This window comes from Nicotiana sylvestris, chromosome 2 (genome assembly GCF_000393655.2).
Source record: "Nicotiana sylvestris chromosome 2, ASM39365v2, whole genome shotgun sequence".
Lineage (NCBI taxonomy): Eukaryota > Viridiplantae > Streptophyta > Magnoliopsida > Solanales > Solanaceae > Nicotiana > Nicotiana sylvestris.
The window spans coordinates 84,372,852-84,387,329 of record NC_091058.1 but is presented as its reverse complement, the minus strand read 5'-3'; the positions used below and the strand labels follow the sequence as shown (position 1 = coordinate 84,387,329).

The following is a 14,478-nucleotide window of genomic DNA, read 5'->3' as shown; positions in this document are numbered from 1 at the left end:
CAATCTTCATCTGTTAAAATGGATGTGTTTGATGCCTTTGGTGTTCAGTGTAGTTAAATCTTCTTCCTCAATCTTTTCTTCCTCCATAGGTTGGGTTGAGCAAGAGGGTGGGGATTCAACTTGGTTGGCGTTGTTTTCGAGGTGTATTGTCCCAGAATCTGCCATCATTTCGTAAGCTAGGAGTTTGTTTTTGAAAGAAGGTATTTGCCCTATCGTATTCATTGGTTATATCGAGAGGTTTTGGGGGAATGAAATTTCCCAGATCAATGTCTGGGTTTTGAATGAGTTGTTGCATGAAGGTTTGAAGGTGGTATTGCAATCTCTAGTGTCTAGTTCTGAATAGTACATTTTAGATGAAATAATAGTTTCACACTAAAAAATCCAAGTCTTCAATTTTCCACGTGAACGGACAATGTCCAAACACAAAGTATTTGGTTAAGTTAATGAAAAAGAGTAGTTGAGTTAAAATTGAAATTGAAGAGTATACAAGAAATAAATGGACCAAATTATAACAAACACTGTTTAACAAATAATTTTTGATATATTCCAAATATTGGTAACGTACGTACTTAAAAAAAGCAAAAAATTGCAGAAATATGACACTTCTTTGGGTGGTCTTTTACTATTGACCCCTGTTTGCTTCATGGACAGAACATTGGGCCTAATGAGGAAGTAGTCGGGGGCCTTCTAATAATAAGCCCATCTTACTGCGTAGAGTCGATGACTTGTTGAAGACGAATCATCAGTTCTTCCCTCTTTCTTCAAATTCAATCTTCTTCTTCAGCCCTAGCTCTCTCTCTCTCAACGAATCACCATGCCGAAACAGCAAGTCAACTGGTCTCCTTATGACAACAATGGCGGGTAATGTTTCATTAATTACTATTGTTTCCCTTGTCCATGTCGGTGCTTATGTCCTATCCGTACCACTTTGCAGAACGTGCGTGGCAGTAGCAGGAGCAGATTACTGTGTAATTGCAGCAGATACTCGCATGTCCACTGGCTACAACATTCTTACTCGCGATTACTCCAAGATCATTAAACTGTACGTTTTTTTTTGTTTCAGTTACTAACTTGTTTTTTGTTCCGTTGAGCTGGTTAATATTACGGAATAGGCTAATCACAGCTTATATACTGCATTATATATTTGATTGTTGGAGTCAATGCATTGCAATCTCGAAAAATTAAGTTTGGTTGGTAATTGGAAGCCTAGTTAGTTTGGTGTTTCCGTAGATAGTAAAAGTAGGCCTTCTATACTGCACAATTTTATCATAAGCTTTGGAATAGGGGAGAACACTAGTAGCAATTGGAGTGGCACTGGGCATGGCTTTACCTTTTTCCGTTAATAATGTGGCCTCAAAGCAATTGTCTGCCTTCTCCTTTTCTTTTTCTTTGCTTAAATACTTGGATAAAATGAAGTTATTTTGTGTTGGTTGAATATGAGTAAACTGTTAATACATGGAGTAGTAAATATTTAGCAAAAAATCTATTTTAACTGCTAGCAAATTATTCAAATTGTTGCTGTTTCCGTATCAAGTGAATGAACCAAACTATTATTTAATTTTTTTTATAAAAAAAAAAGACTAACAAAGAACCATCACTTCAAGCCATAACTATTTACTTAAAATTATAATTATTATATTATAATACAAAGAAAAGAAGAGAACTAATCTCATTTAGGTGATGCTAGACAATTGAGAAGGAGAGGAGGCTGGACTAGAGGTGTTAATAGTTAATCGGGCGGGCTGTTCTGGGCTGGACACGGAAAAAAACAGCCCGTCCAGTTATCGTTCCGAGCTGGTTAGTGGGCTGGGTTCCGGGCTGTTACGGGCTGGGATATTTTGGGTTTTTTGGGCCCGTCAGGGTTCGGGCTTAATAGGTCCGGACCGCGCCGGGCTATTTTTTTTTTTTTAAAGTATATTTTGTTTTTCTTATTCAATGCTATTGATACTTAAGTGTTTGCAAACTTTTAAGGCTTAGAATTAAACTTTAATTACACCAACAACTCTTCTAACTAGCACTAACTTTAAAATTGAAATTTGAAAGTAAGTGGCTAAAAAAATTATTTAATAAGACCAATAGGCAATATGTAAGGATCAAACTCCGAAAGCTTTCATTTTATATTTTCATTGAATAATAAATAATACTTCAAATGAATTTGCAAGTTCTATATTTGATTTTTTTATTTTTGAACTTGCAAATTAAAAATTTGCAACAATTATAAAAAATAAGAAAGAGTACATCACATGCTTTGCATCATTTTTGTAAGTTCATCCATGTCAACATGAGGTTCTTGGTTTCCGGCATTACTTGAATCGGAACCATAAACCATTATATCTCCAATTTCTTGGTCCTCCGCTTCATCTACCTCTTCACGCTCTTGATTTCGTCGTTCTGATCTTATTCAATCTCCGAAGCACACTAGAATTTCCAAAGCGTTGTTTCCCAATGAATGACAAGTATCTCCTAGTTGCTTCCTTGCTTGGCTAAATGCGCTCTCTGATGCGACTGTTGAAATCGACACATTTATCACGTCTCGAGTCATGGCCAAAAGAACAGGAAATTGATTTGAGTTGCTCCTCCACCGACCTAGCGGTAGAAATTCCTTTGTGCGGGGCTCTGGTGACTTTTGCAAGTAGAATTGGAGTTCATCAATATTCCTGCTACTGGTTTGTTGATGCTCTCCTAGTGTAGACCAAATCAAATAATCTTCAACATCATCATTATCATCCAAAGCACCGGTCCCAGATGTTGAAACTGAACTTGAAGGAATATTTGCATGTACAGCAGCAAAAACATCAACAATGTTAGCATAATAATTATAATAAGTTTGTAAATGTTTGCGTAGATCAGAAATACGTTTCAATATAAGGAGTTTCAGTTGGTCCAATATCCATATAAACATATAAAGCAGTGATTAATTGACGACAAGTGGCCATTTTGATAGAAGGGTTTAAAATAGCACCAATTAGGTAAATAGGGGGAATTGGGTAGATATTTTTTAAATTTATCTAGCATAGATTCAACAACAGAAGTATATCCTTCTTTCTTCTTCAAATTATGGAGTAAAAGAGAAATTTCAGCAATATGAACTAAACCATTTGCAATAGTAGGATAACAAGCTCCAGAAAACTCAAGTGTAGCCACATAAAATTTTTGTAAATTTTTTACAACATCTTCGATGGCATCCCAAGTTCTAGATGTTAACAAACGGTTAGGATTGGTACAATGAGAATTAGCAACTTCAGTTATAGGCATTTTATATTTATAACAACATTTTAAGAATAAATAAGTATAATTCCACCTAGTAGCTATTTCTTGAGGCATGAGTCTTGGTTTAGTCCATATTGTACACATTTTTCCCTAAATGCATTTAATCTAACACTTCTATTATTTCCTTGAATTACACCAACAACTCTTCTAACTAAAGTGATCTCATCTCTAAATAATTCAAGGCCACCCTTCACAATTAAATTATAAATATGACATGCACATCTAACATGAAATGTTTCAAGAAGTGGGGGGTGTAGATGCAATTTTAATATTGTAATAGCAACATTGTTGTTAGAAGCATTATCAAATGACATACGCAAAACTTTTTTTGCAAGATTATAAAATATAGCAACTTCATGGATTGTATTATTTATAAATGCACCGGTATGGCTTTGATCTTCGTCATATTTAAAAGTAATAATATGTTTTTGCATACAAAAATTATGATATATCCAATGGCATGTAACAGTCAAATAATCATTTCCACTTACAATACGGCCAATATCAGAAGTAAGAGAAACTCTACAAGAAAGACTGACGAACAAATAACGGATATATGTATGATATTGTCCAAAAAGCCTAAAGATATCAGCTCTACAAGTACTTCTAGGAATACCGTTCCCCCTCCCTTACCTCCGGTCTCATGTTTATAAACTTCCTTACAAATTTTACATCTTACATAATTTTTATCTTTTTCAACTCTTTCAAAAAAATTCCAACACTTCTTAATCTTCGATTCTTCTTAATAGGGAGGGGAGGCCTACTTGTATTACCATGACCTCCACCCCTAATATTTTGAGTTTGACTAGCATTACTAGGTGTAGCTGGTGATGTTTCAAGATTATCAGGTGATTGAATATCATCTAAATTATCATCTATACCATAATTTTCTTGAAGTCGCTCATAATTTACATTTAAATTTTCAGGTGAACTTTCAGAAATATGTGTAAAGCTACTAGAAGAACCAACACCACCTCTTGATTTTTTAGAAGTTTTACTCTTGCTACTACCGCCCCTACTAGTGCACGCTATTTTGGCTGCTCTTAATATATCTATTAAGTAAATTAAATTAATAATTCTAAATAATAAAATAAAAATATACACCAAAGAAGAGAAAGAGATGCAACGAGTGTACCGGGATTCCGGATGTCACACTAAATTTGATATCAAACTTCAGTTGATAGACCTATACGTGATACCACACTTCACTTGAATACTTGATATTTGATAATAATAATTTTGTAGTGGCTAAACTAAATATTTGATGAAATTTGAAATAATAAGTAAATGAGAATTAAAGAGCAATAATCAATATTATCAAGAGAGAATTAGAGTAGTAAGAGAGTAAATTGTGAGAAAAATGAAGAAGAAGGGGGGCTATTTATAGTTTTAAAAGGTTAAAATTGTAATTTATCAATTATTAGAGGGTGGGGGGCTATTTTCTCAAGGGGGTAGGCCGAAATGGCCATTTCTGCAAAAAGGGCCGTTGCCCAATGGTCATTTTTGAATTTGACCGTTGGCAACGGTCCAGAAATTTAAAAAATAAAATAAAATTTTTTGTAACGGTAACCGGGCTATAGCCCGGTAAAAATCCGATAACGGGTAACCGGGTTCCGGTGCACCAGTTACCAAAATTTTGTTCGTCCAAGCCCGTCTCCCCGCCCAACCCTTCCCAGCCCGTCTCCATCCCCTACAGTACCGGGCTGACTTGGGCTGAACTGGGTCTAACCGGGTTATGAACAGGCCAGCCCGGCCCGATTAACAGGTATAGGCTGGACCAAGGGGTGGGAGAGTGCTGGTTGGCAAAGGAGAAAAAGGGAGTGCACAAAAGATCAGTATGCAAATCTGGATTGCATTTCTGTTTTGATGAGTCATGTGTGGACTATTTGCAGTTCTGTTTTACTTGTTTGCTTGACGAGGTTTGGTCACTACATAAAATAAAAGTTAGCATGAGGCAATACCAAGTTCAAACTTGTGGCTTCTTTTGAACCCACTTGATCTCTGCAACACGGTTCGTCTTTTATGTAAAACTAGTTTCTCGGCACGTGCGTTGCACGTGTATGCCGAGTCATATAGTACACGATTTAATAAAATAATATCAAATTAATAAAACAAAATTTTAAATAAATAAAGAATAAAGTACGTACAAGATTTTTTGAATGATTAACATGGATCTTCATCATATAATGGCTTGTATATCAGGGTCAAATAATTGGATATCGCCTGAACCTACAAAGATGAAAAATTAAAATTTAATTAGATTCATGTGTTGGTTCCAATGATCCAATCTAATACCATAGTTTGAAAATCCATTGCAAAGAGACAATTAACTTAAGACAAACAGAATAATATGTGAATGTGGTGCAATGGTAAAACAGGCTGAAACATAAGCTGCTAATATCTTCATTAAAGTAAATGTATAAAACATAATCGATTAAGTTAGGAATTTAATATTGCACAAAAAAACTTTATAAGGTTAAGTAGCTGAATATTTAATTTGAAATATCTTATTTAGTGATTAATTCAAAAATATTACTTTGAGATTGTTTTGACAATTAATGTCCTTCTTTCTTTTTTTGACGTTACAATAATTACTATTATTACGCCGGTGTTCTAAACAAGTTTGGGGTTTCTTATCTTTTCATGCTAAAGTATTAATTTATTCTCCAAGTTCATCATTTAAACGCAATTTCATAGGTCATTTAATATCTAAAGAACTTGAATATGTCACTTGAAGCACAACTGAAGTTAACATAGTTTGACAATGCTTCTTTCTCATGGTGGAAGTATACATTTCGAAATACAAAATTATGGTCAAGCATATAATGCTAAATATTGCTCCATCTGTTTTAATTTAGATGACACACTTTCCTTATTAGTCCGTTAAAAAAAACACATTTCTATATTTGAAACAATTTAAATTTTTTATTTTACCCACTTTTACCTTAATGAAAAGCTTTTATAGCCACAAAAATATCATGGCCCCACAAATATTTTGCCCCTCGAGCTTTTAGGACCACATATTTCAAAAGTCTTCTTTTTTCCTTAACTTTGTGCCAAGTGAAACTACATCATCTAAATTGAAACGGAGGGAGTAATGGATTATGCTTCTCTTAAGAGACGCCAAATTCACAAAAGTCGCCAATTTTAAAATAATATCCAAAAATATCAACATTATTTAATCTCATAACAAAACAACTTTCAAGTATAGGCACAAGATCCTTCCAAATAAAATATTTTAGATCATTTCCCACTATGAAACTATATTTTCACGTACTCTTATACAGTCAAACCTCTCTATAACAACCTCGTTTGTTTCGGATATTTTTGGATGTTATAGCGAATTGTTGTTATAGAAAACATATATTATAATAGAACATGAGATTTGGTTCCGAAAAAATTTGGCTTCTATAGCGAAGTGCTATTATATAAGAATGCTGATATAGAGAGGTCTGACTGTACATGTAACAATAATAAACGTCAACTAACGACTTTTAATTTAGTAATAAAATAATGAAGTTAATTTTAATATTAACTAATTCATTCTTAAATACAATAAACATGTATTTCAAGATCGTCATAAAGATATCATGTATCCTAACATTTATATCGATTGTGTTTCATCAAAAATACAAAGTCAGAATATAATAAATAAATAATAAGTAAAGTTATGGAAATGCCTGATTTTGTTGCTAGATTCTCCTTGATTCATCCCCTAGAATCAGAGGCGGACCCAGGATTTGAGCGCTATGGGGGCACCACTGTATGCTAATCACCAGCGATAAAATTCTAAAGAAGAAAAAAAATATCGAATATATATATAAAGAGAAACAGAAATTTCTTCTATATAAGAGAAACAGAGATTTCTTCGCAAAATGAGTGCTATGGGAAGAAAATGAATAAAATTAATTAAGTTGACTATTGTGTATTAGTACTAAACTATAATGAAATAAAAAAGAACATAAAAGTAAAAAAAATAATTTGCTATTAAATATAAATTATATTGTAATCAAAGAACTAAAATATTAATAAAGTTAACTATTATATATTAGTACTAAATTATAATTGAATTAAAAAAAAGAGATAAAAGTAAAAGATAAAGCAATTTGCTATTAAATATAAATTATATTGTACTCAAAGAATAAAAATAGAAAGGAGGGGAAAAAAAACTAAAGGGCCAAAGGGGGTTTCGAACATACGTCCCCAGCAAAGTTAGGAATTTAAGGCCACAAATCAACCACTTCACCCATCCGCCTCTTTGTTTCTGGGGGCACACTTAAAATATTTAAGGTGTCCCATATATATATATATATATATCGAGACCCCTCACCTCACCACATAGGTCCGCCTCTGCCTAGAATCATAGACCAAAGCTTACATGTTTCTATCCTCTCTTGGATTTCAAACTGATGCAGATCAGAATGCTAAGACCTACAACAAGAAATAGCAACCGTATTTAAGGCAAATATAAAGATCTCGCCTTGAAATCCATCTGATGCCCTTCATTTGTCGCAAGCAACCATCGTGACTTTTCTATCATACTCTTGAAAGTATATTAAACTATGAACTATGCAAATCTAATGTTGAAATATTACATATTGAGAAAATGATTCAACAATATTTCCAAGACTCATGTAGTATATATAAGACATGGTTGTATGTTTTTTGTTTTACCCACTCAACTATAACTCGGCTAAAACTTACACAGCTAAAGAGTTAGAGGCACTAACAATGGACAAATTAAACAGTAATATTAAAATTTATATTTATATATTTAGCACAAGACAATGTCAAGGCAATTAAAGTAGTAATTTTCTTTTGAATTCATTTTAATACTACTGCTAGAAATTGAATGCTATAAGTACGGGGGACTTTTATATCATGAAGTAATAATTGCAATATTTGTAAACATTTCCATCTCATATCTTTTGGCAGCTGATGCCGAAGGGATGCGTCCAATGGCAATTAGATCTGCCTGTTCTTGATTTGACGTTATATTTTTAAAGAGTAGAAAAATTAGTTAATTTAGAAGGGCATTTAAGTAATTTGACTTTTTAGTTATAGGGTTCCCACTTTTATAGTAATGTAGATGTATTCTACCTTTAGTACGTAAAAACTGTATTTGCTTACTACCATGCATATAGTAAATCCTTTTGAGAAGCGGATTGAGAAACCCACTACCCTATATGTGCCTCTGGCATGGGAGGGAGAGAGTGCAGCAATGGTTGCACTTCCAGGATAAACAATAAAGTTAGATACCAGGTCTCTGCCTATGAATTTTAGCATGATAGAATGAATTAAAAGGATATGCCGTAGATGTAATTTTCTTCACTTTATGTCATGATACTAATTGGTTTCTCTCCTATCTTTACACGCAAACCTTTTTCTAATACACCAGCCTTGTGTGTTAACTATCTGACTATGTAGAGCGGATAAATGTGTGCTGGCGTCTTCAGGATTTCAAGCTGACGTGAGAGCTTTGCAAAAGGTTTTGGCAGCTAGGCATCTGGTAAAATACTGAAGTTTTTTGCTAATCCTTTTTTCTTCAGACAGTTAGGTAGGGAGCATGCAAGCTGTCGTCGTATTAACTTTCAGTGCGCTTCACCTGTTTGTGCTATCTGATCTTTTCATGTGGGAGCAGATGGGCTTGTTGAGAACAACAGTACTGATTGTTAGGTTGCATTATGTGCTTGCTTTATTATATGAAAAGAGATCACATTATGTGGTAGAAAGACAGCAATAGAGGCCATAGTCTGATACATTAGATTTAAAATAAATTTAGCGGGAGGAAATGATTGTTTGGCAGGAGGGGGGGGGGGGTATAAAAATGAATCCATAAATTAAAGCTCTTCGTGTTTAAAGGAAATACAAGATCAGAAAAGATCGAATCTTACAAAAGATGCAAGTTGCACACATAGAGGATAAAATCGTTTGAAATGGTTTTGGTCATGGTTTACATAGATTGGTCCATAGGTGTAAAGATGGAGATAGAAGGTATTAAAAAGGGACGAGATAGACCTATATTAGATTGAAGGAACTTATCTCGAAAGACCTAAAATCCCTCGAAATACATGCAAATTTAGGGGGAAAAAGTAAAATATAATAGAAGCAAAAGGTACATGTTGGCGACACCAGCATTAAGGCTTAGTCATGGTGCCATGCTTTATTCGCCCCAACTTGTTTGAGACTGAGGCATACTTATTGTTGTTGGAATGAAATTGTCCGAATGAAGCGAAATGGAAGGTGAGGATTCATATGCCGCCCCGACTAGTACGGTATTGAGATGTTGTTGTGGGGTCTGGTTTTCCTTCTTTCTTTCTTCTTTTTAAGGGGAAATTTTGGATTGGACTGACGAAGGTATTGAATAGGGTACAAGAAGTTTTGGATTAGACTGAAAATTCATTTGCCCACAAGCATAAACTGTATAATGTTTTTCTTTTTAATATTTCTTTAGTTGTTACTTTTCATTTTTATTTAGTTTTATCACTTTATAACAACTGTAGAAAATACAGAAAATTCAAATATAAAAAACAAAAAGCTCTAGTAAATGTGGAAATTTAGTGTTCCATACTTAAATGTTAATTGTATTATGAAATGGATTGATTATCTTTCCCGAAGAAAAATTGATTTGAGCTGGTTACTTATTATAGCTTATTGATATGTTTAAGCCAATGTTTTTGTCTTTGAAATTTTTTTGTTCCACTTTTGGTTCTGTCCGTATCAAATGCAAGATACAAGCATTACAGTTCCATGGAACTAATAGTTACAGTTCCATGGATAATTACCAAAATATATCTATGGTTTGCAAATTGGAAAAAGGTCGGAAAATTGACTTGCTTGGGATTGTGTCTGGTGTTTGCTTAATGCAGGATGTGGTTCATAGGTAGGTTGTTATGTAATTACATGTGAAGTTTGGCTTACTTTTTAACAAAGAATTAGCCCATAAGTGAGTGAATGAAAAGTTAAATTTGATCTAATTTGTATTGTATTTGAGTTTTCAGGAATCATAAAAAGCGAGTACTTAAGTAAAAGACTACAAAGGAAAATAAAAATTAGTCCAATAACTGTAGAGCAGGCAAGTGCAGCTTAAACTCTAATTAGGATAATAGTTTACTAATGCAATGAAATTCTCATAGCAGGATCCTTGAACACCACTTCCCTTTATATATTTACAGTCTTAGAAAAGCAATTTTATTCACCATGGTAAACCATTTTGCATTGAAGCATGGGAGGAGGGGAGGAGTAATTTCGAAGCTGCTTAATGTTGTTTAATTTTGCAAAGTAAAGGTGCAATCACTTGTAATTTTGCCTCACATTATAATCTGGTTGTATTACAATCCCCTATTAGCATTTACATCCTTAATGAGATATCGGATATGACGTTCTGATGTTTGTTATTTGAAAATAGATCTACCAGCATCAGCACAATAAGCAGATGAGCTGTCCAGCTATGGGCCAGCTGCTTTCAAACACGCTATACTACAAACGTTTCTTCCCCTACTATTCGTTCAATGTTCTAGGTGGCCTTGACAATGAAGGTAATCGGTTATCGGTGGAAATGTTCTCTTCGGGTTATTTATTTGTAGTGTTTGCTGGTAAGCAGCTTATATAATATCATCCATAAATCTTGTAGGAAAGGGATGTGTCTTCACATATGATGCTGTTGGATCATATGAGAGGGTTGGCTACAGCTCTCAAGGTTCTGGTTCAACTCTGATCATGCCTTTCCTGGACAACCAACTGAAGTCTCCCAGCCCTCTCTTGCTGCCTGCCAAGGTTTGGTCCATGCTTTAATGAGAAAATTTCACATAAGAACAACTGGACTCCCTACTTTTCAATTTTATAGCCCATTTTTCAATTTACAACCAACTAACCCAAAAATAATAGGTTAATACTCAATATTCAACTCCAATAGATTCTCGAAATTACTATTTAATTTCTAAAAAAGATTGCTCAAGCTTTTAAAATAATTTTTGAATCAGTAACTGTGACTCAAATATTAGTTCAACAAACCAAATCCATTTGGGTGGTGAAAATTAGATTTTTAACAAGCTTAAATATGTGGGTTTAAATTTTGAATTTGATTTTATAAGAAATTTAGAGTGTGTGTTATTTAGAATTGTTAGAAATAGTATAATGAGGTTGTATATAAAATTTGAAGTCATTTAATGGAGATTTGGACTGGTTTTGAACAAGAATTGTAAGTGAAAATCGTGGAAGAAGTTCGTCTACAGACGCTTGTATAAAGGTGTATAAGATGTGCTTATACACTATTATACAAGATTATACAAAATTATACAAAAAGCTGACTTCGTCTTCTACCTTGCGTCTTTTCTGAAATTTAACTCAAATCTTGTTAAAATCTACTCCAAATCACTTCAAATTTAAATTTTTAACTCCTTTTGATATTTTCAACCAATTAGAACAACACCCAATTCAAATAACTAACAAACTCAGAAAATCCTATTTTCTAAAGCAAAGCTTTGACTGGCCTTCAATGGTAGGCTTCTACTCTTCAATTTTTTGACATTGCAAATAGGGGGGAAAAGCAGAAAATACACGGCCCTTTGAAGCATATGTAGAAGATGTAACAAGAAGAGAGTGAAGGAATGGTTGTGAGATTTAACTCCATAACTTTTAGAAGCAATGGTTGTAAAAACACAGATTTTGAATTTGCTAATGCTTTCAAAATATGTACAATATGGGCTAGGTAGGGTAAAACTTAAAAATATGGGTCATTGTTTTGTTATGGTGTGAAGTCATGTGTATTTTCTTGTAATTCTTTCTACTTTAATCTGTTCAAATTTTCTCTCACATAGATGAAACATTGGATATTCTCCTAAAAAATGAGGAGAAAGATAAAAAGATGCTCTCTTCCTAATGAAGATTCCATGACCTCCACAGGATGCTGTTACTCCACTTTCCGAATCAGAAGCCATTGATTTAGTTAAGACATGTTTCGCTTCAGCAACAGAAAGGGATATATACACTGTAAGTCATTTATATGATGCCTTTTAGGCAATCTGTTGTAGAATTCAAATTCGTTTACTTCTTGGACTTTGGGTTCATTAAGCACGACTAAACATCCAATTGCCTTTCCCTTTTTCTCCCCTCCCCTCCAGCCCCTACTTTGGCTTTGCTTTATATGTTTCACAAATACCTGTTAAGTGGTGAAATATTTAGGTGGTCTTTTCCTATATACTTAGTTGACTGGTGAAACTTTGTTTCACATTATTAGGAAAAAGCTTTTACTATCAGCCTATATTTCTGAATAATTTGCTCCGCTTAATTGCAGGGTGACAGGCTGGAGATAGTCGTATTAAATGCTGATGGCATTCGTAGGGAAGAAATGGATCTGAGGAAAGATTAATTTCTTGTGTCTCGTTCCTGAGTTTCTTGTTTCATTTAGCTTGTAAGGCGAGATTGTGTGTAGACAGTTAACTCCACCAGATATTTCTGTAGATCATTGCCCATCAGTTGTTAATTTTTTATCATTAATGAACTGAATTTCGTATTATAAAATATTTTACTAATTTATTAAAAAGATTGGCAGTTTAAACTAGTAGTAATTTTGTTTGACAAAGGAGGTAAGAGGTTCAGACTTCAGAGGGGTTGGTGGTATTCGTTGTCAGCTTCTCCTGCCAAGTGGTGTCCTTGGGAAACTATCTGTGGGGCTTCTTCCAAAGTGGATTTTAATTATCTGGTAAGCTTTCATAAGAAAGGAAACTTTTTGGCTCAAATTGGTATGTACAGTGGACAAGCTTTGGGATCAGAATGGTGCTTCTGTTTCCTTAAATTATTATGGAAGGCTCAATTCTGTATCTTCTGACATTTGGCTAACGTCTCTTTCGAAATGATGATATATATGCAAGTGTATTGATATTAGTGTCTGGACGCTGATCATACACAGGAAATATCAGGTCATGGTTTAATCATGTTTATATTTTGCTCTTTTTGTTGTTAACTGGTTGCTTGCATGTATGTAGGAGTACTAGTTTTAAGGGATGATTGGTAAGCCCGATCTTTCTTTTCTGTCCCCTAATTTGGCTGGAATAAGCAGTTAATACTCTCTTAAAATTTTTATGACCTTTCTTCAGATTTTAAGTAGAGTCAAGACTCAACTTCAACCAAATATTGTCTGGGTGCGTACTTTTTTGTCCATGAAATGCTATTTTTTCTTTTAAAAATTAACCTTTCTTCTGATGCCTCAGTTTGAGCATATTGCCAGCTGTTTGTGATGTTGAAATAACAATACTAGAAAAGAGAGATGACCTGGAATTAGGTTTGGATTGAGACCGAAAAGGATCTTTCTCCACAAATAGCACTATGTAATCCCACGCCTATCCTAAATTCCTAATCAAAACGGTGGTATTCTACATCTAAAGTGCAACTTTTTACGGAAAAGGTTGGCATGCTAATGCTGTTGTAGTTTGACCTCATCTGGTTCAAACATCTGTTCAATATTTTTATTTGATGAATGGAGACAAAGGGGCATTTTCGAATATACTTCATATTTTTCTCATGGATTTATGTTGTCCCACTAGGTATAATTTATTAAAAGCACGATCATGAATTTCTGCTTGTCACAATTTGGACCACTTTAGGTTCCTTTTATAGAAATTTTAGAGCTCATACAATTGTGTATATGGACAAGTGTCAGCCTCAGACGCTATAAAGTACTTCATTTAATATATCCAACGGTCGTTTTACTTACCAGCACACCTATAGCTTCCCCTTCCTCCCCGGCTGAGATCGATTATTATTTACTATAATAAGTTTTTCCTTATTTATGTAAGTTCTGCTGTCCTATCCATGTATACAAGAGTACAAAGCAGCATTATTTAATTCTTTTACCTTGTTTGGATTAATATTCTAATTTATATTGGTTTCAGAAATTGACTAGTTTCAACCCAAACTAACTTGGTTTTGGTTTTTCTTGTTTGAGTCCGGAACCTTTTCGTTGTCTTTTGGGACAAAAGATACACAAATAGGTGTAAAAAAAAGTTACATTTATATATATAACGCTAAATCACACCACGCTATACCTTAACAGTAACTTTTGCCGTTAAGATATAGCGTGGTGTGATTTAGCGTTATATATACTGACATTTACTGACACAGGTATAGCGTGCTGTACTTTCACGCTATATATAGCGTACAAATACAACACGCTATACCCCTAATATGGGCCCACCAATAAGTTAAGTG

At 34.0% G+C, this 14,478-nt stretch overlaps 1 protein-coding gene across 1 annotated transcript; it reads left to right on the top strand.

The window, feature by feature from the left end:
• The first annotated feature begins 609 nt into the window (after positions 1-609).
• Positions 610-12,832, top strand: LOC104244710 (proteasome subunit beta type-1-like). The gene is made up of 7 exons (XM_009800184.2): positions 610-861; positions 935-1,042; positions 8,698-8,779; positions 10,679-10,808; positions 10,904-11,046; positions 12,175-12,261; positions 12,566-12,832. Exons 1-7 carry the CDS (start codon positions 815-817, stop codon positions 12,638-12,640), a joined length of 672 nt encoding a protein of 223 aa, XP_009798486.1. The 5' UTR covers positions 610-814; the 3' UTR covers positions 12,641-12,832.
• Positions 12,833-14,478: the final 1,646 nt, after the last annotated feature.